The sequence below is a fragment of the Protopterus annectens genome, chromosome 5.part1 (genome assembly GCF_019279795.1).
Source record: "Protopterus annectens isolate FY-2018-M chromosome 5.part1, PAN1.0, whole genome shotgun sequence".
In the NCBI taxonomy this organism is placed as follows: domain Eukaryota; kingdom Metazoa; phylum Chordata; order Ceratodontiformes; family Protopteridae; genus Protopterus; species Protopterus annectens.
Genome location: NC_056736.1, coordinates 627,494,197 through 627,515,842, shown reverse-complemented (window position 1 = coordinate 627,515,842; position 21,646 = coordinate 627,494,197). Strand labels below are relative to the sequence as shown.

The 21,646-nt window shown below is 43.5% G+C and overlaps 1 protein-coding gene across 1 annotated transcript in view; it reads left to right on the top strand.

Moving 5' to 3' along the window:
• Positions 1 to 21,646, top strand: part of MEDAG (mesenteric estrogen dependent adipogenesis) — a 557,632-nt gene that overhangs the window by 317,883 nt on the left and 218,103 nt on the right. Inside the window, exon 3 of the mRNA XM_044073243.1 lies at positions 422 to 534. Within this exon, the coding sequence (XP_043929178.1) occupies positions 422 to 534 (113 nt within the window). The remainder of the gene's footprint in view (positions 1 to 421; positions 535 to 21,646) is intronic.

Sequence of the window (21,646 nt, the reverse complement as noted above, 5' to 3'; positions counted from 1 at the left end):
ATAGAACTGTTTAGATGTGTAGTAATTAATATATTACAGCATCTTGTAGCAGTTTGTTCTTTCAACTTATTTTTTGTATAGTATTTCTAATGTAATCTTTATTGTATTGGATTATACTGTATTTGTATTGTACTGTATGTGGAGCTTTTCTCCCCGGGCCTCTGCTGAAAACAGGTTCTGTAGACCCAGTCAGGCCACCCCGGTAAACAAATGTTAAATAAATAAATAAAATTTTGTGTGTGTCATTTTTCAGTGAGTGCCTTTTTTGTTGGACTTTGTCATTTTGGCACTTGTCTGGAACTTTGAGTGTTTAGTAAGCTGTTGATATTGTCCAAATGCATGATTTTAAATGAAGTATTTCAGTTGTCTTAACACAGATGGAATTGCACAGCAGCACTTAGTAACTGAAATGCATTTTCAGAGAAAACCTTTGCTGTTGTTGTGAACACAAGGCATCCCAAAATTAGAAGACAGATTGAGCAAGGTATGGATCAAGCCATATCATCTGCAACAGGAGAGAACTACAGCCTGAAGGTAAGAACTTCATATGTTTTTTTCTAGAAACATTTAGCAAACTTACTTAAAGATATTATTTTTGCTCCTCCCTTACCTGACCACAAACCACCTCAATCTCTCCTGCAGTCCATTCCTTTTCCTCCTCTTCCAGTATAGTTTCATCTAATCCAGAGGGTGTAATTTCTCACTGTTCCCTGATGGTGGTAATTGGCTGTGGGTGGAGAAGAGCATTCATGGCATTGTCTAGAACATTATATAAGCGACTGTGTCGATATTTCTTAAGTTTACAGTTCTGACTTGCCCCTTTATACAGTGCTGTATTCCCAGTGCAGCTTTTGTGTATGCTTTCACAAACATGCATGCTTATACTGATAACATATGTGAAGTGTGACACTAACTTATTTACTCTGCGATAGGATAGAAATCTCACTCTCCTGAGAAATGAAAGCTATCTTTTATCCTGTCAGTCTTTCCAGCTAAGTTGTCGGATGATTAGAAATCAGTATACTTAACTGGTTAAGGCATGCAGATGAAAACACTTAAGAGTAAAGGCAGATTAGAATTTACTTTGAGAAAATTTATAGTGCTAAATACCTGATGGTATCATCTAGTAATTTATATCCGGTTTTCTTCGTGTATTATTTCACTTCTTGTAATCCAAACAGTGTACTTCAGTTAGTATTTTCTCTTAAATCCCATTTCATGTTTTTCTGTAAATGGATATTGTATGCTTTAAATGTTTTTTATGGTTATTTAATATAACAGAATATGATGTGCATGCATATAGACTTCAGAAAAATGATCACTAATAAAGTAGTTTTGATATTTAATTATTCATAAAAGGAGAAATCAGGAGGAGGAAACAAATCCTGTAAGTAATTGGGGATTTTGTTTTAGTTCCCATTTTTTCATCAGATAATTTGAGAATAGATTGATCTGATATTGTTAATCTTCGTTCATTCCTTATGCATGGGTATCGGTTCCAAGCTCGGAACCGAGCCGGCTATTTTCCAAACTCGCGACAGCTTCAAACTCTCGAGCTAAACTCTTGCCCACAATCCCCCTCTCCCTGTTACCTCAGATTTTGTTTGCCGCATTGCCATTCGGTCATGTCAAGCTACTTCTCTTGAGCTAAGTACATTCAGTTGTTGTTTAATAGTTTTACAGATTACATTTCTGTTAGGAAAGTTCATATTTTATTGTCTCTTACACTATCGCATCTAGCGTTCATAATTTCTTCAGGTTTTTCTGCTTCTTTCTTTACCATTTTTACCGCAAGGTATTCTCTCTTTACCATCGTTGGTAATCCTTTTCTCTTTTCTCTCATACCTTCGGGTACTCTCTTGTACCATTGCTGGTACCTTCTCTATTAATTAATTTACTGTCATGGCAGATAAGAAAGGTAGTCTGGGGTTTAAGCGGTGTTCTGATTGTGGACACAAACTGCCTACTTCTGATGCACACTCTTTGTGTGTTTATTGTTTGGGAGCTTCCCATTTGTCTGTTGACCCACCCTGTACTATTTGTGAGAACTTTTCTAATAGAACCTTGTTGGAAAGAAAAACAAGCTGTTACTGAAGGGACTTTTAAAATCTCCCTTTTCAGAGGCTATTTCTGGGTCAGAGGCCTCAACCCCTCCTAGAAACCCATAAGAAAACTTTGGATGTTCCTACTAAGGCTAAATCTTTGCCTTCTTCCCCGGCTGGGGACTCGCGCCAACCAAAACCTAAAAAGGGTAAAGTTTCGGCTCTGGAGCTCTCTGTCAGCCCCAGTGCTTTCGGTGCCTAGACCTTTGGCTCCATTAATGATTTCGGCTCAGTCTTCTCCTGCAGCCTTCTATATATCGGCACCGAGGGGCTCCTCGGTTCAGACCATTACCACTGTATCTGCACCGACCATTCAGTTGGCGCAGACCTTGACTGCGTCGGCTTCGAGATCTTCATCAGAACCGACACCTTTATTGTTGACTCCTGTCTTGTTGGTTCCAGCTTCGGCACCAATCCCTGTGTCAGTGCAGACCATGACCTCGGCACCAATGACTTCTTTGGTGCAGACAACAGTAGTCCAGTCTGTCTCTGCACCGTTGTCCTCGGTGCGGTCAGATGAGATGGGCACCGAGTCTGCCTCTTCTATGGATAGGTCTGTTTCTCCCTCAGTCTCCGTGAGGTCAACTAGAAGTCTTTCTGAACATGATGTGTTGCGTTTTGTGGACCAGGTACTCTTGGCCAGAGGTATCCCACCCCTGTGGAACTATCCAACCTTGGGAGGTGATCACCTATCTCCAAAGACCCCTTCTTATTCTCCTCCTTCATTGCCTTTGAAGTCCATGGATATAGCACAGTCTTCCCCTTCTGCGGTTCCCTTTATGGATCTCACTAAGGAACTGCAGTTGCCTTCATGGCAGGAAAGTTTTGCTACGACCCAGGATGTCAGTTGTGACACGCATAGTTTGCTGCTCCACAGCCATCCGGGGACTCAGGGTCGGCAGGCTGAGCCACTTAGGGGAGGGGTGACCCCTGTCCTAGACATGCACTCCTCTTCAGGTGGACCAGCCTTCCAACTGATGGAGAAGGCTTTCGCTGCTGCTGACAATTCTGGACTGTCTATACCTCCACCCTCCTCTGGTACACTAGTTTTACAAGTCACACCTAGCGGACACCGGGTGCAGGGGCTGCAGGACATATTCCCTCAGGAATCCCCTTTTCCGCTGTCTTCTCCAGCTTCTCCCGCTGAGGAGGTCCACCGGAAAAGTTTGTGTAAGAGGAAGCACATGCACCGAAGACATAGATTTCGATGAGGGGGAAGGATCTCCTCGGTCACCCTCTGTGGTATCCTTTGGTGATATCCTCGAAATCCTGAAAGAGAGAAGTGACTGGCAGTCCTCTAATCTGACCTCTGAGGAATCTGTGTTCCTGCAGGCCTTTTTCGCGCCCGACCCCCTACCTCCTGGGTTACTCCACTTGCCGATTAACTTGTCTGGCTCATCGTGCAGCGTGCTTGGAAGGGTCCTGATACCGTTGAAGCTATTCCCCGGAGGCCAGATAAGATCTTGTCCTCTCCTGCTTCAGATCCCCATTGGTCCAAAGGTCTTCCTGTGGATGCTTTGGTGGTGGCGGCCGCAACAAAAAAGGATCTGGCATAAGAAGAAAGCTAGACTGTTCATCCGCCTACCAAATAGTCCCGGGCCCTGGACAGGATAGGGAAGAGCACCTTTGCTTCAGTGACCTTTGCTATCAGGTCCCTGAATTATATGGCACATTTTACCAGGCTTCAGAGGGATCTGGTTTCTGAGTTCTCTGAAACCTTAGCTGGTGCCATGTCTGATGAGGTCCGTGACAAAGTGACCTCTCAGCTGGCCACCATTGAATCTATATCTAACTCCTCTATGCGATTGATATCTCACGCATCAGAAGGAGCAGCTAGAGCAGCGGGTTCAGCTGCGGTCTTGAGACAACACGCCTGGATGTGCTTGTGCAGTTTTGCGGAACCCTTTAAGTCTTCCTTTCTTAATGCCCCCATTGAGGCCTCCTCGTTGTTTGGGCCCAAAGTTAAAAGCACACTGGCCAGATGTGAACAGGACGGTAAGACCCTTTCTGCCATAGGTGTCTGTTATTCTTCCCCTCAACGTGCTTTCTCCCGAAACCAAAAGAGTGGGAAGATATGGTTCAAGAAATCTCAGGGTCCTTTCCGTGACACACGGGCCAAGTTCTCCCCCAGAGGCAGAGGGGGAAACTCACAGGGAAGAATCTCCTTTTGGGGCAGAGGGGGACCACGTAACCAGGGTTCCAGGGATTCTTTCCGTGGTCAATCCTACCAGCGCTCCTGAAGAGCGGCCCAACTCCTTTCCTCTGGAGGTGGTTGGGGGACGTTTCTCCTTGTACCCTTCTGCCTGGCTAACCATCACCACCAGTTCTTGGGTACAAAGGATTATAACCAGAGGTTATCATATCCCCTTCAATCTTCGTCCAGTCCCTTCAAAAAATCTTCCTGACGTTCCACCCAGTCAAAGGGAAGAAGCAGCACAAGAGATAGAAAAGCTGCTAAGAAAAAGAGTCATCCAAATAGTTCCTCCAAATCAGATAGGATCCGGATTCCACTCAAGACTATTTTTGGAGAGAAAGAAAACCGAGGACTGGAGACCAATTTTGGATCTCAGTGTATTGAACAAGTTTGTGAGAGTACAAAAATTCCGGATGGTCACAATACAGTCTATCCTCCTGCTTTTGGAAAAAGATGATTGGATGTGCTCTATAGATCTTCAAGATGCGTACTACCACATAAAGGTGGTCAGGCCATCAAGAAGATTTCTGCACTTCCGTGCGGGAGCCAGTCGCTACCAGTTCAGAGTACTGCCCTTCGGACTCTCTACAGCCCCCAGAGTGTTCACAAAGTGCATGGCAGTTGTCACAGCTCACTTGCGACTTCAGTGGTTCCAGGTGTTTCCATACCTAGATGACTGACTCATTTCCACCCCCACCAGACATCTACTGGAAAAAGCCCTGGCATTCTCTCTCCTCACTGCTCAAAGGCTAGGCATAACCATAGATTGGCAAAAATCCAATCTCACCCCATCTCAGTCGACAGAATTCATAGGGGTTATCTTGGACACAAAAAAACACAGAGCTGCTATTCCAGAGCACAGAATTCTAAGGATAAAGCAACAACTAATTCCAATCCTTTCAAAGGAAAAATCCACGGCTCACTTGGTTCTACAGCTGTTGGGTTCTATGGCAGCCACCATCACCATTGTTCCCCTGGCCAGGTTTCACATGAGGCTTCTACAATGGCTACTGTTCACCCAATGGTATCCTTTTCAGCATCCTCTTTCAGCCATGATTCGAGTAACCCACAGGTGCAAACAGGATTTAAATTGGTGGATGACACACAATCTCTCACAATGGTCTCGCCCCTTCTTCCCCCAGCAACCCAAGGCCACAGTGACCACGGACGCCTCCCTGATGGGTGGGGGGGGCTATGTCAGGGACAGACAGTCCAAGGCACTTGGTCCGACCTGGAGGACCATCTGCATATAAATGTTCTAGAGCTGAGGGTGGTGCTTCTGGCATTGCAAGCATTCCATCCCCTGCTGCTGTCAGGGACAATTGCAATTCAATCAGACAACATGGCGGTGGTCTGGTACATCAACAAGCAAGGTGGAACTAAATCTTACCCCCTTTGTCGAGAGGCCATGAAGATATGGTAATGGGCGATGGCTACCAACTGTTTTCATCTAGCAATGCACATTCCCGGGAGTTCCAACATGATAGCAGACAGACTCAGCAGGTGCATTCCTCTACCTCATGAGTGGTCCCTGAATCCCTTGATAGCAGCGGAGATCTTCCACCGCTGGGGCCGTCCTTGCTGCGACCTCTTTGCATTACCGACCAACTACAAATGCAGCAACTACTTCGCCCTGATTCCCCCTCTGGAACAGTCACCCAGGGATGCTCTAGTCCACGATTGGCCCTCGGGTCTTCCTTACGCATTTCCACCCTTTCCCCTCATTCCCCAGTTTCTGAAGAAAGCCCGTCGGTTGAAGAGCAAGGTGATCCTCATAGCACCATATTGGCCTCGACAGATTTGGTTCCCCTTCCTTTGGCCTCACCTACTAGATCAACCATGGATTCTCCATCCAACCCTGGAGTTGATCTCACATCCACAGAACCTGATTCAACCCAACTTGAACAGCCTGAAGCTCACAGCTTGGCTACTCCAATTCCCTTGATTGCCAGGCAGAATTATCTTTCTTTACCAGAATTACGTGATATTCTCATTGCTTCTCATAAGTCTTCCACTAGAATTACTTATCTGAGCAAGTGGAAAAGATTTACCTGTTGGCTGAAAGATAGACAAGTAGACCACTTTTCAGCACCAGTGTCAATAATACTAGACTATCTGGCCGACCTGTTTCAATCGGGTCCACCATTAGAGTTCATTTGGCTGCAATTTATAATTTTCATGAGGGTGTCCAAGATTCCTCTCTTATGTCCCATAAATTGTGCAAGACCTTCATAAAAGGTGTGAATCATCTGAAGCCACCTTTTAGAGAACCTATTCAACCATGGGATTTATCATTAGTTCTACAAGCTCTGACAATGTCACCCTTTGAACCAGCCTCTTGTTGCGACCTCAAGTATTTGTCATGGAAAACCTTGTTTTTGGTCACTATTACTTCTGCCAGATGTATTTCTAAGCTTCAAGCTTTATGTATCAAGAGTCCATACTTGATTTTTCATAGAGATAGTGTCTCTAAGAACTAATCCATCATTTCTGCCTAAAGTGATCTCTGAAATGTCCATTAATCAAGCCATTGAATTGCCAGTTTTCTTTCCCAATCATTCAAACAGAGGAGAGTATTGCCTACATACCCTAGATATATACAGGCAAATCCATTTTTACTTAAACAGGACTAAACCTTTTTGTAAATCTGACCAGTTATTTTTGGCCTTTTCTGGACCTAGATTAGGATCTGCTGTTGCTAAGGTCACATTAGCTAGATGGTTGAAGGACTGTGTGACCTTTATTTATACACAACATAATATCTCATCACCTACTACCATGAAAGCTCATTCAACAAGGTCGGTGGCAACTTCTGCTGCCTTCCATGCCAGAGCTTCTTTACAATACATCTGTGCAGCTGCAACTTGGGCTACGCCTCATACCTTCATCAATCATTACAAATTGGATTTGGCCTCCAGGGGAAGAGCATCTTTCGGTTCTGTGGTGCTCAGGAATGTCCTTCCATGAGAGCCTCCCAGGAATAGAGTTAGCTGGGGACTCTGTCCCATGCATAAGGAATGAACGAGGATTAACAATATCAGATAAAGAAGTTATGTCTTACCATAACGTTCCATCTGTATTGTTGATCCTCGTTCAGTCATTACGACCCTCCCTCCTGTAGTTTCTAGTGGGTCTCACCATCCGGTTATCTTCGGTTATTTGACCAGAGGTAGCCTCTACCTTCTTTGACTTGCAGACTCTATCAGAGGTAACAGGAAGAGGGGGATTGTGGGTAAGAGTTTAGCTCAAGAGTTTGAAGCTGATGCGAGCTTGGAAAAAGGCCGGCTCGGTTCCGAGCTCGGGACCGATACCCATGCGTAATGACTGAACGAGGATCAACAATACAGATGGAACGTTATGGTAAGACATAACTTCTTTTTCTGTGTCAGCCTCGGCACTAATTGTAAGAATTTCTCTGATCCTGTAGTGCTCAGGCTGCTGTGTTTCAGACTTAATGCCTTGCTTTAGAGCTTCGATTTACATATTTCATTTTGAGAAGTTTTGTCACTTGACTAGTAACCATCCATTAGAAAGAGAGATGTATGTTTTCTGTGTGACTGACACACTTTGTTGGACTTTGGTTAACTTTGAATGCTGATTACACCATCTAAGGCTGTTTTGTTTTTCTTTTTCTCTTAATTATTTTGCAGTTTTTACATGTATTCCCAGTGTATGTTGGGACTTTAAAGCCAAAGTGCTCCTCCATATTTTTTATGGTATAGTAAATCAGCTGTTTTGAAGGGCATTATTGCTCTTTTAAATACATGCTGACATATTCTGAGCTATACAGTTTTATTTTGTCTGCAATTAATTTGAATATTGTGTGTTTTTCTGTCTTGCCATATTCAGCTGTACTAATGTGTCACATTGTTTTTTTATTTCTTAAACACCATAGAGTACTGTACTTTACTGCATAGTAACAGTGTTTAGACTCATAGCACTACTTGGTTGAAATAGTGCTGCAGCAAACCAGTTGTAGGCAGCCGTTATATCATTACACAACAGGAACTGCATTATCAGTCACTCCTCCTTACTACAAATTAGTGTTTGTGATTTCTGCACACAATCTAAACACTGCATTTTCAATAATTGAGAACTTTCAGCTATAACCTTAATTAACATCTGTGCTTGTGACTGCTTACAGTTTTCTGTTGTTGCAGGCTCTCTAGATACAAGACGTTTTCCACTAAGGAAAATATTATTTTACCACCTTTATTGAATTATCACCAAGACATAGGCAAACGTACATCTATTTAAAAGAAGACGAGCTATATTAACATGTTCCCAGTTACAAATATTATGTAGCACATGTATTCTTTTGTATAACTGTCATCAATCCAGCATTACATAAATTACTCAGTTTCTGCCTTCCCTTATACCTCACTCCTCCAAGACATTATTCTGCATGTCTTGTTCCCACAAATTCCATTTTTCTATGTAATTTGCTGCTGCCTTTTCTGAAGAGCCCATTTCCAGTTCTTTTATATCTGTTACAATATTCAATAACTCAAAATATAGTTGGTTTAGACTTTGATTTATATTTTCTCATAATTACTTTTTTTTGACAACCACCAAAATTAACCTTAAGACAACTCAGATATTGTATCACAGCTCAAAAAAATAATTTCCTTGGTTACACTTATTTACTCACCCAGTATTTCTGGCAGAAGAATTTTTAAAGTCTGCCAATTCATTGCACTCCCAAATCATATGGCCCCAATTACTTTTTTCTTCCTCATCACAGTTCCAACATTTGGCATCTGCCTGAGGAAAGATTCTTTGGAGTCTTCTTGGGGAATAAAAATATCTATAGAAACATTTCCAAGCAAAAATCCTAAATCTTCTAGACTTTATTGCATATTTGGGAGGCATACACATGTCCTCCCATTGTTTCCTTGTGAATTGCTGATCTAGTCTCTCTCTCTCCCCAACCTTTTCTGACTGGTTCCTATACTTATCATACAATATTTTATATACCCTACTAATTACCCCTGTTTAATAGTAGCTTCTCTTCTAGATTCAACTTAAAAACAAATCTACTAGAGCAGGTCTTTAATTTAGGATTCCCTAATCTCTTTCTCTTTGCCTATACTCTGATCTCAATCCCTGATAGTGAAGGCATCTCTAGCCTGCAGTCCAAATGTCTTTTTGGCCTCTTCCCATTCTGTAACATTTCTCTGTCTAGTTATTTGCTTCCAGTACCTCGGTTCTTTTGCCTGTTTTCTCCAGTAAATTCCATACCTGTCTTGTCTATTCTCTGTACCCCTAGTCGCAGTCATCCCTGTCAGCAAAATCTCCTTTCTCCAGTCTCATATAGGCTTAGTTCTTATAATACTTTCTGCTACTTTATGAATATAATATTCTGAATGGCTGATCTGAAGAAGTTTACTTCATTTGGTCTTCAACCTGTGGGTATTCGGATCTGGATCGGATCCGAGATGGCCGCATCACTAGCATCTGATCTGAGCTCCAAGCTCCTCCCCTTACCCATAATGCCCCTCTATCTCCTTCCTTCTGCAAGATCTCGTTTGCCGCTTTTGAGTTCGTATCGTGGTCTCTGAGCTCCATGCTTACCTTTGGGTAAGTGTTAGTTTGCAGTTAGGTGTTATTGCAGGATTCCCCTATTCTCTTTTCTACCTCCCCTACCTCGCTTCTTGCAGTCGGTTCAAAAAAAAAAAAGTTTTAGTGTAGTAGTTCCCTCTTCACCTCCCCACTACCCCTTCTTGTTAGTGAGCAAGTGTGTGATTGTGGTGTGTGTGTGTGTGTGTGTGTGCGCGCATGCGTGTGCGCATGTGTGTGTGCGTGTGTGTGTATGTGTGTGTGTATGTGTGTGCGTATGTGTGAGCATGTGTGTGTGTGTGTGTGTGTGTGTGTGTGTGGGCGCCTTTACTTCCCTGGCATGGCTGATACCTCAAAGCCTGTCTTTCGGAAGTGCACAGAGTATGACCATAAGCTTTCCCCAGCTGATGGCCACACGCTGTGCGTATTGTGTTTAGGCACACCCCATCTTCTCACGGCCTGCTCCATTTGCGCGGGCTTTAACCCTAGGGCCCTTAAGGAGAGAAGGGCTAAACTGGTCTTGAAAGGCCTTCTTCCCTGTTACCTTTAGCCCGGCCATGGCTGTGGCCGTTTCTACTTCTTTCCCTTTCCAAACCTCTGGGACTTGACCTCCCACCTTGGGGCCTGTGGATGGGGGCAATGCTAAGGACATATCTAAACAGGACAGACCCAGGAAGCGATCCCTGGACAGCTTGGTTCCATCGGGTCCTCCACCCAAGATTATGACCTCTTTTAGGCCTAGTACCCTCCCCGGCTCCGCTCACCCAGATTATCCCCGGAGCTGGAGGTGTCCAGACCATATTGCAGAGCCTCTCCTCACTGGCACTCCAGGCCGGGATCAGTGGCTTCGTCATCGCACTCTACACGTACTTTGGGAGAGGCAGAGATGGATAGAATAATGCGGAAATTCATCCGCACCTAAATCCAGTTGGGAGTCTTGCCAGCCCCCTCTCCCTTCGGGCGGGGAGCATGCAACCCTTTTTCTACCCCATAACTCCTTCTCCAATCCAACTCTCAGTTTTGGAGCCCTTGGATCCGAGAAGTCTCTAGGTCGGGGGGGGGGGTTGGCCCCGACAGTTCTTTGTACCTTGACGCCGGCCATTGACTTGAGTGTATCGGATCTGACCAGTTTAGATCTGAGCTCTCAGAGCTGTAGCCTTGGCATCGGATCCAAGGGGGAATCTGTCTTTTCAGAGTTTGTCGGACCACAGTCTCCCCCTTGGCATCTTGGCTCCTGTGGCCTCGGCTTCACTCTCCCACCAGATATGAGGAGAGCGGCTCCCTTGCTTACTTCCCAGGATGTCCACTCTCCTTCAGCATTCGATGTGGTGGAGAGGGTCCTCTCGAGTGAGTCAAGACCCCAGACCATTTCCTTCTCTGATTCCACCCTGACTCCCTTGGTTCTGGGTACGGCTCCCTACTCTTTGGTCGTCTCAGGGAGGGCCTGTGCTTGCTATCCCTCAGGAGGTTCCCACTCGGGAACAGCAGGAAGTTTGCGAGTCCTCCCCAGAGAGTCCCACAGAGGAGGTGCCTCGCAAGCGAACGTACAAAAGGAAGCACCTGGACTCCTCTCCCGAGTCCCTCACGGATGACACTGACTTAAAGGAAGGGGAAGGTTCTCCCAGATCACCCCCCCCCCCCTGAGGATGTCTCTTTTGGAGACATCATTTAACTCCAGCATCAAAGAGGTGAGTGTTCCACCCAAAAACCAACCCCAGATGAGTCAGTGTTCCTGTAGGCATTCAGCACGGACCCATCTACTTCCTGGGTGTCCCCCCTGTGGATCCACTTGCAGACCTGATCACCCCCAGGGCATGGAAGGAACCGGACACCATGGAACCTATTCCAAGAAGACCAAAGTACTCAGCTCCCCACTGGGCAAGCCTAGCTGGAGTAAGGGGTCCCCAGTAGACGCTATGGTGGTGGCAGTCGCCACCAAAAAGGAGCTTGCTTAGGAGAGCTCCATGGTCCATCCTCCTGACAGGGAGTCAAGGACTATAGATCGTTTGGGGAAGTGGGTTTATACTTCAGCAACCTTTCCCATAAGGGTGCTGAACTATATGGTGCATGTCATCTGATTACAGCGTGACCTGGTCAAGGAAATTGCTGAATCGCCCCTAGAGTCCATGTCGGTGTAGAGCAAGAAAGTGTTCTCTGCATGCACGGCCACTCTAAAAGCTGTCATAAATACGTCCATGTGCCTCCTTTCCCATGCCACAGAAGGAGCCACTAGGGGTGCCGGGTCCGGCGTTGCTTTGAGGAGGCATGCCTGGCTTCGGCTATGCCAGTTCTTGGAACCCATCAGAGTGTCTTTTGTCAATGCCCACTACGATGGTTATTCCCTGTTTGGGAAATCTGTTGGCGAGACCCTGGTCCAGAGTGAGAAGGACTGAAAGACACTGTCTGCTGTAGGAATCTGCTTCTCCACCCTTCAGAGGCCCTTTTTGAGGAATCATTGAGGGCAAAGAAGATGTGGTTCCGGAAATCTCAGTTCTCTGGGGGCACTCAGGACTTTTCTTCCCCCAGAGGCAGAGGGGGATGTGATAGACACTGGCCCAGAGGCAGAGGGGGTTCGAGGAATGTTGGTTCTCAAGAACCATTCTCGGACAGACCCGCACAGCAGCCCTGAGGGGTTGCCCGACTGCTCATCTCTGTAGGCAGTCAGGGGACATCTTGCCTTACATCCAATGGAATGGGTGTCCTTAACAGACTGCTGGGTGTTACAAATCATATCCAGAGGCTATACCATCCCATTTATGGATATACCTCCCCCACCAAAACACCTCCCAGATGTTCCACCCTCACAAAGGGGGTTAGCAGCACTAGAAATACAACAGCTGCTAAAAAAGTGAGTCATCCAACCCGTCCCCCCAGACCAGTCCGGATTGGGCTTCTATATTAGGTTCTTTTTGGAGCCAAAGAAAATGGGGGACCTAAGACCAATTCTGGATCTTTCCACCTTGAACCTGTTTGTACCCAAGGAAAAATTCCAGATGGTCACCCTGCAGTGTATTCTGCCCTACCTGCAGGCAGAGGATTGGATGTGCTGGATAAACCTCAAGGATGCGCACTATCACATCAAAATGAACAGGCACTCCCACAGCTTTCTTTGCTTCCGGCTGGGGGCCAATTACTGTCAGTTCAGAGCCCTACCCTTTGGTCTCACCACAGCCCCCAGGGTGTTTATCAAAGTAATGGCAGTGGGTAACGGCTCACCTGAGGCTTCAGGGGATTCAGGTCTGTCCCTACCTGGATGATTGGCTCCTTGCTGCCCTTACCAAGTGTCTACTTTGCTGAGCCAGGGACTACGTCTTTGTGTTAGCATACAGTCTGGGTATCACCATCAACCTCAGCAAATCGTCTCTGACTCCAGTACAGAGTCTAGACTTCATAGTTGCCCAGCTGGATACAGTTCAAATGTTAGTTTATCTCACTCTGCAGAGGGTGCAAATCTAAGACTTCATGTATCTTAAATTCTTCAGACTTCTCTTCTATCGGCAGAAATAGTGCTGTGGGCTCTAGGTTCTATGGCAGCCATAATCAATCTTTTACCCTTGGCATGGCTTCACATGCAAGTCCTTCAATGGACTCTAGTGGTCCAGTGGTCTCTTCTGGACTTTCCTCTATCCCATCCAATTCATATATCTCGGGCGTGCAGGGAGTCTCTCCTTTGGTGGATCCTCTCACCAGATCTTCTCCAGGGATGTCCATTTCTCCCAGCCTTTTCCACCACCAAAGTGATCACGGACACTTCCCTGCTAAGGTGGGAGGGCATTGCTCGGGGAGAACAGTCCAAGGCACGTGGTCCCCCTCTGAGACCAACTTGCATATCAGTGTCCTGGAGATGAGGGCGGTTCTTCTAGCATTGCATGGTCTTCATGCCCATCTTCCTCTGGGGACAGTTGCTATCCAGTCAGACAACATGTCCGTACTCTGGTATATAAACAAGCAGGGTGGAACGAGATCTTACCCCCTTTGTCATGAAGCCATGAAAGTGTGGGAATGGGCAATTTCCACCTGTCACTTTCTAGTGGCAATGCATATTCCAGGACGGCCCAACATTCTAGCAGACAGGCTCAGCAGACCAACTCTGATGCCTTACGAGTGGTCTCTGAATCCTTCAGTGGCGAAACAGATCTTCCTCAAGTGGGGTCAGTCTTGTTGCGATCTCTTCGCATCTCCTTCCAAAGCGAAATGCAGCGAGTTCTTCACTCTGAGCCCCCCTCAGGGGGAGCCCCCCCCAGAGATGCACTAGTTCATACTTGGCCTCATGGTCTTCTTTATGGTTACCCCCGTTACCTCTCATCCCTAGGTTTCTTCAGAAAGCTCGCAGGTTGGGGTGCTCAGTAATCCTCATTGCCCTATTCTGGCCTTGCCAAGTCTGGTTCCCCTCCCTTTGGTCTCACCTGTTAGTTCCACCATGGATCTTGGATCCGGATCTCATTTCTCACCCTTCTGGGATTCCTCACCCAGACCTGGACAGTCTGAAGCTCACTGTTTGGTCCTGTTCCAGTGTTGATGAGGACTCCTGGTTTATCATCTCCGGTCAAGACTATACTGGTGGCAGCTCACAAATCTTCCACCAGGAAAATATACCGTAGCAAGTGGAAACGTTTTTCTTTATGGGCCTCTCAGCGGGCGTTAGATTTTTTTACAGCTCCAGTCCCGGCTGTTCTAGAATTTCTAGCCGGTATCTTTCACCAAGGTGCTAGCTCTTCTACTGTTAAAGTCCAATTGGCTACCATCTCTAATTTTCATGTGGGGGAAAATATGGCTTCTCTAGCTTCCTCTAGGCTTTGTAAAGCCTTCCGTAAAGGTACCTTTCTATTATGGCCCCTGGTGAAAGATCCTACACCTCCTTGGAACCTTACCTTTGTTCTTCAGGCTCTTGTCTCTCCTCCCTTTGAGCCCGTGGCATCAGCAAATTTGCAGTTTATTTCCTGGAAGACAGCCTTCTTAGTGGCCATCACTTCAACTAAGAGGGTGTCGGAACTTCAGGCATTGTCCGTCAAAGTTCCATGTATGATTTTTCATAAAGACCGGGTTTCCCTGTGCACTAATCCTTCCTTTCTCCCTAAAGTGGCCTCAGAAGCAAATATCAATCAAACTATCAATTTGTCTGTCTACTTTTCTAACTTCCAAAACAGGGGTGAATACAAGTTACATTTATTGGATGTACACAGACAACTGAGGTTTTATTTACATAGAACAAAATTTTTTCGTAAATCTGACCAGTTGTTTGTCTCTTACCACATACCCTTTCTAGGTAAACCAATTTCCAAAGTTATAAACTCAGAAAAAACGAACAAACTGCAACAAAATGAAGGAGGAAAAAGGACCACACCGGATACTCAAAACAGTTCCAGTTAGCGCTTTCTTTTACTAAAATAAGCAAACTTCTTTGGACAATTTTAAGACACACAAGTACACTTAAATACAATACTTATCATGACATCATTTCCTTTAGAAAAACATAATTTCCTTTAGAAAAACATCATTTCGTTTGGAAAAACACAACCTCATTTTAAAGTGCCAAACTCTAAAAAAACAAACCATATATCAAAAAAACAAATGAATAAAAATCCGTACAAATACTTCCAAAAATTCCATGTAAAAATACATTTGTATAATTTAGTAAATATACAGTAAAAAGCGTTAAAAAATGTATAAACATAAATCTATCTATTTAACGCTTTTAATTTCAAGATGCTCTTAATAAGAAACAAAGTCATTTAAACCTGGCGGAACTAAGGCATTTAATTTCAACTGCCAAATCAGTTCCTTCTCCTCTAATTTCAAATCCATCGGTCCACCCCTAAAATTATCCGGAATTTTTTCAATAATTAAGAACTTGAATTAATGTTTGGGACACAAATTAATATGCCTTGCAAGTGCATTGTTCAGATTCTTTTTATCAATGGCATACAAGTGCTCATAAATTCTATTCTTGAGGGGTCTTTCAGTTTTGCCCACGTAAAAAACGGAGCAATTTTTACATGAGCTCAAGTAAACCATCCCTCTGGTGTTACAATTGAATTTATCATTGATATTATATTTTTTGCCATTTATTGTAAAAAAGGTTACCACATCTATATATTTGTACCAACGGCAGGCCTCACATTTTAAACATCCCACAGTGTGGGGGATGACATTTTAAAGTACTATTTTCCAAAAGGGTTTTTAAATTCCTGCCTTTCCTGAATACTACAAAGGGAGGCTCTCCTACATGTTGTCTAGTTAAATTATCATCTAATAAAAAGGACCAATTTTTAAAAATGATTGATCTCAAAAAGGGAGCATCTATAGAAAATATAGTTATAAAGATCAACCTTGCTAAATCAACATCTGAGGACCCAGATGATTGTTTAGGGACAAAATCCCTACGGTCCCAGTCAATTCCTGATGTGTTGCAAGTAACATCCAAATTATTCAATGAATTATCCGGACTAGAAGAGCCCAAATTGGTGAAGATATTACTATCTTTGACATTCAATAATGGTTTAAAAATACCACAAACTCTTTTAGAGGAGACTTCATCTATCAGATCATCCACTAAATTGATGGGGTAGCCACGTTTACTGAACATTTCCTTCAATAAGCTGCATTCATCTAAAAAATCATTCTCTAAGGTCACCATTCTTGCAGCCTGTACCAGTTGACCCTTAACAACTCCCCTTTTCTGATGAAAAGGGTGGCAACTGGAAAAATGAAGGAATGCATTAGAGTATGTGGATTTTCTAAAAATTTTAGAAATAACCCCGTCCAATGAAGGACGTTTAATCAATTCAACATCAAGGAAGCAAATTCGTTCAGTATTGAATTCCCAGGTAAATTCAAGGAAATTCGTGTATTTAGAAATATGTTCAACAAATGCTGCAGCAGAATTCCTAGTACCTCGCCAAAGGATAAAAATATTGTCTAAATAACGGGTGTACCAAGCAACTTTTTCTTGGAAAATATGATCCCTAAATAGGAATTGTTTTTCCCAGTGGGCCATCACTGTGTTGGCAAAAGTGCCACTACACGGAGACCCCATGGCTACACCAGTTTTCTGTAAGTAAAATTCTCTGTTGAACAAAAAAGAATTATTACTCAAAACTAATTCCAACAAATAAATAATTAAATCAATAGAAGCACCATCCAAATGTTGTTCTAACAAAAAGTCCCTGACCCATTCACAACCAAGCTCCTGAGGAATGGTAGTGTACAAATCACGGACATCAATTGTTAAAAAATTCAGGTTCCTGGAAAAAGGAAAATTATTCATGGCACCTAAAAATGCCCATAAATCCTTGCATATCTGGGTTTCATTTCTTAAAACTTCCTTGAGTTTGACATCCACAAATTTAGCACATCCATAAGTTATAGACTGCCTCCCATCAATGATGGGACTGAAGGGAGGTTTTTCCAAATTTTTGTGGATTTTAGGTAAGCCAAATAAGGTAGGGGTGATTAGGTAGGGGATTAAAAGAAAGTTCAACAAATCAACATCAATGCGTTCCTCAATAAACAAATCATTAATGAAGCCTTTAATTTTTTGATATGCTCCATTCATTTCATTGAGGGAAACTTTTACATAAGCCCTATTGGTCAACAGAGAACTCCTGTTATAATTATAATCTTCATTGTCCATAAACACCAACCCACTCCCCTTATCCGGTTTAATAATGCGGATATCGGCAAATTTTAAATCATCCAAAGAATCCTTCTTGGGTTGGGTTAAATTACACAATCTTTCATTAAGGGCTCCCCTAGTAATCTAGTGTCTGGGGCAGTACAGCTTCTGTGGGGTTTTCTTCATTCAGAAGCTGCTAGAAGTACTCCTTCCATCTCTCTTTGATGTCTTGTGGACTGGTGACCAGGTTGTTGCTGGCATTCCTTATGAAAGGTGTCTGATGACCATCTTCTTTATCTTTCTGAATTTGCCTTGTAACCTGCCAGAGTTTTAGTGATATCGCAAGTCACTTTCCCAAAGCTGATAGAGATGCCTTGTTTGCTACTGCAATTGCTCTTCTAGCCTGTTTGCTAGCCAACTAGTATTTCTTCTTAGCTTGGTCCATTTTTTCTATCTCCCACTTTTTCCTGCACTTAGGTTCATAGGTTCATACTAGGCTATCTGCCCTGGGGCAATTATAAGCCTAGCCCGATTCTGTATGGCTTACGCCACCCCTTGATTTGAGTATACTGTGCCCTTTTTAAGGTTTAGTTTACTGTGCCTCTGTCTAATAGTGACACGGGAGTAATCCCTGGGACAAACCTACGATCCCCCATCCACTTATCGAGATTCTTCTTGAAGAGATTCAGTGAGGTGCTCTGCCTCACATGAACTGGAATTCTATTCCAGAGCGAAGGGAGCCTCTGGGTTATGAATCTGTCCCTCCAGCAAGTTCTATTTATTTCTGTGCTGAGGTTCAAGTCCCTCGGCGTGTGGCTCTAAGGGATTTAGATTTACTGAGGTGGAGCATGTCCATTAATTCTGGATTTGACATAGCTTTGTATGTCAGGCATAGATCGCCTCAAGTAGGCGGTATGCAACTGAGTAGAGCTGGAGTTTTTAACCGAGCAGTATATGGCATCTGTTTGAGACCCTTGATCCTCTTGGTGAGATACTTTTGGGGTCTTTCTAATTGCTGCAGGTGTCGGGTAAGGTACATCCCAAACGTGGCATCGTATTCTATGATGGGCCTGATGAGGGATGAATAAAGAGGCACGATTACCTCTCTTGATCTAGATGTGAAACCCTTCGTGATGAGGTGGGCTATGTAGAAGGTCTTTCTAACCACTTTGGCAATGTGGTTTTCAAAGGAGAGATTGCTATCAACTTGGGTCCCCAGGTCTCTAATAACTTTCTCTGTACTTAATGGGTTTCCGCCTATGTGGTAATTTGTGGGCACATTGTTTTTGCCAAAGGGTATGACTATACACTTTTTGGCATTTAGCTTTAAACCATGGCGCTGGCACCAGTTATCTGTCTCTGTGAGACCTTTTTGAAGGATGTTTGTGTCAGCTGGAGAGTTGATTATGGCGCCCAGTTTGCAGTCGTCTGCGAACTTGGTGAGCCATAGTCCTCCCACGTTTGCCTGTACTTCGGAAAAGTATATACCGAACAAGAGTGGTCCCAGGACAGAACCCTGTGGGATGCCACTTGTGACCGGTTTTGAGTCTGACATGGCTCCAGCAACTCTCACTCTGTGGGTTCTGTCTTTGAGCCAGTTTGCGACCCATCTTGTGACATAGGGGTTTATATTTAAGCTGGATAGCTTATCTATGATGCCCAAGTGGGGTATTGTGTCAAATGCCTTTGCAAGGTCCAGATAGGCTGTGTGGACTACCTTTCCTTCATCTATGGCTTTAGTGACTGTTTCAAAGAAGTCAACCAGGTTCAAAAGGCAGGATCTGCCCTTGACAAAGCCGAACTGGGTAGGATCTAGTGTCTGTAGGTCCCCAATGTCTTTGTTTATGAGCTCCATGATGATCCTCTCCATAGCCTTGCAGACTAAGCTAGTCAGGCGTATGGGGCGATAGTTTCCAGGGTCCGTAGATGCTCCACCTTTGTGGAGTGGGACCACTGTTGCTGTACGCCATTCTGTGGGCACATATCCTGTAGTGAGGCTAAGATTGTATAGCTGTTTTATTTGAGGGATTAGTTCCGCTTGTAGTTCATGTAGGATGCAACCTGGGACGCCATCTGGTCCCATGGAAGCAGTGTTTTTTGCTTTGGAGAGGGCAGCCTTCACCTGAGCATCTGAGATGTTTTGGAGGCAGCCTTCTGCCGGGATAGATATTTGCTCTTTTGGGGGGGAGGGGGTGGAGAAGTTTGCACTGAACCTGTCTGCCAGGATATTGGCGATGTCTGTGGGTTCAGTGTATTTTTTGTCGTTTAGAATCAACTCAGAACAAGTCTGGGAGTTGCATCCCAGGTTTCTAACATAACTGAAAAAAGCCTTATGATTGTCTTTGGTGTCCTGTGCAATTTTTCTCTCGAAGCTGGCCTTGGAGGATTTTATGAGGGATTGTAATTTTTTGCTAGTACTGATCAGAGATGCCTTCCCTATTAGGGATTTTGCTCTATCAATGTAGTAGCTTCCTCCTTCTGTTGTACAGTTTATTTATGGCAGGGGTCCACCAGACTGGACGCCTGCCTTTAGATGATTGGGTCTTGGTTTTGTTTGGGATAGCCTGATCCATGCATTCCTGGAGATGTCCGTAGAATGCATTTATATAGGATTCTGCAGTTTGGGCTGTAGTTTCCACTGGCCCTGGGGCCTTGAAGGATTCCACTTCGGTTTTGAGAAGTGAGAAGTTCGCTTTTGAGAAGTTTTTCACTGTGGTTTTCTGGGCTGGGGGTGGGGTCGGGATGTGGACATCCAGTGAAATTAATAATTTCATAATAATTAATAATAATTAATAATAACCTTCAAGTTTATTGGTTCTCAAAGGAATTTTCATTCAGATTTCGTCATTTCCTTTAAATTCATTAATCTAAAACAGAAACTAGCTTTTAACTTTCATTAAAACAGCTTCAACATCTCATTCATTAGTATTAACTTGTCTAAGTAAAACCCTATTATAAAATTCATAAAATATCTTCACATAAAATACTACACTAAAAACATCCTGCAAAAGTTATATATGCTTGACACAGTTAATTGGTAGTATTGTCGAGCATTTACCTTACTAACAACTAATCGCTAACATATCTAACGAGACATCTAATTCAAATAAATAAAGAAAAAATGCATTATAAATGCATATCAACAGCCTCAACTATCTTAGTCACTGACATTCAATAATATATAGGACACCTAAATAAATATAACTTTTTCTAAAAATAGAAAGGCGTATGAAATATCATTGACTAAAGAGCATTGAACATTTCAGGAACATAAGCTGACAATACATAGAATTGATGTTGTGAGGAAGAAACGTATTTTCCATACTGATATCAAACGAATATTCAGTTAACATCAAATGAACGAAGGCCATAAACAGACCCTAAAGAACTCGGTCTGTTCTGCCTATAACAGTTCTTCAATTTATCGCCAAAAGGATATAATAAATATGTATACAGATAGATATAAATAAGAGAATATGAATATACATATAATATAACCATGTACTATCCAGAAACTTCTGTTAGTAAGACTAAAAACAAATCCTGGGGAAAAATCTAGGTCTATTATATCAATTCAATTCTTTATTTTGCTGACCCTGACAAGGGAATAAGATCTCTTGTTATAAAATAGAATAGGTCTTACATTTAAGAATTAATAAATTAAAGGAAATCAGAGTATATATCGTACATAAACTGAGGGGCAGACAATGGCTCAATGGACTCATTCTTGCAAAACTTAATTACCTAGAATTTCTTTACTACCAACTTCCTATTCTTCAATATAGGTTTGAGACTGACTTTATCGTTCAGCCCAGGCTTGACATCTGCCCTCAGTCTCACCACCCAGTTCAATTCACATTCTTCGGTGAAGTTGGAAATGTCCCCACCTCTCATGGTTTTCCTGATATTCTGTATTGCCATGAAACTAAAACTATGGGAGGGCCCTAGACTACAAACATGTTTTGCTAGGGCATTATGAAGAGATCCCATTCGTATAATATATACATGGTCTCTAACTCTTTCACGTAGCTTCCTATTAGTTTTTCCAACGTAGAATGCCTCGCACTCATCACAACAGGCGAGGTAGACCACGTTTTCACTCTGGCAATCAGTATGTGTGTTGAACATATATATCTTATCTGTAGTTGGATGCTTAAAAGTATTGTTTGTATTTAT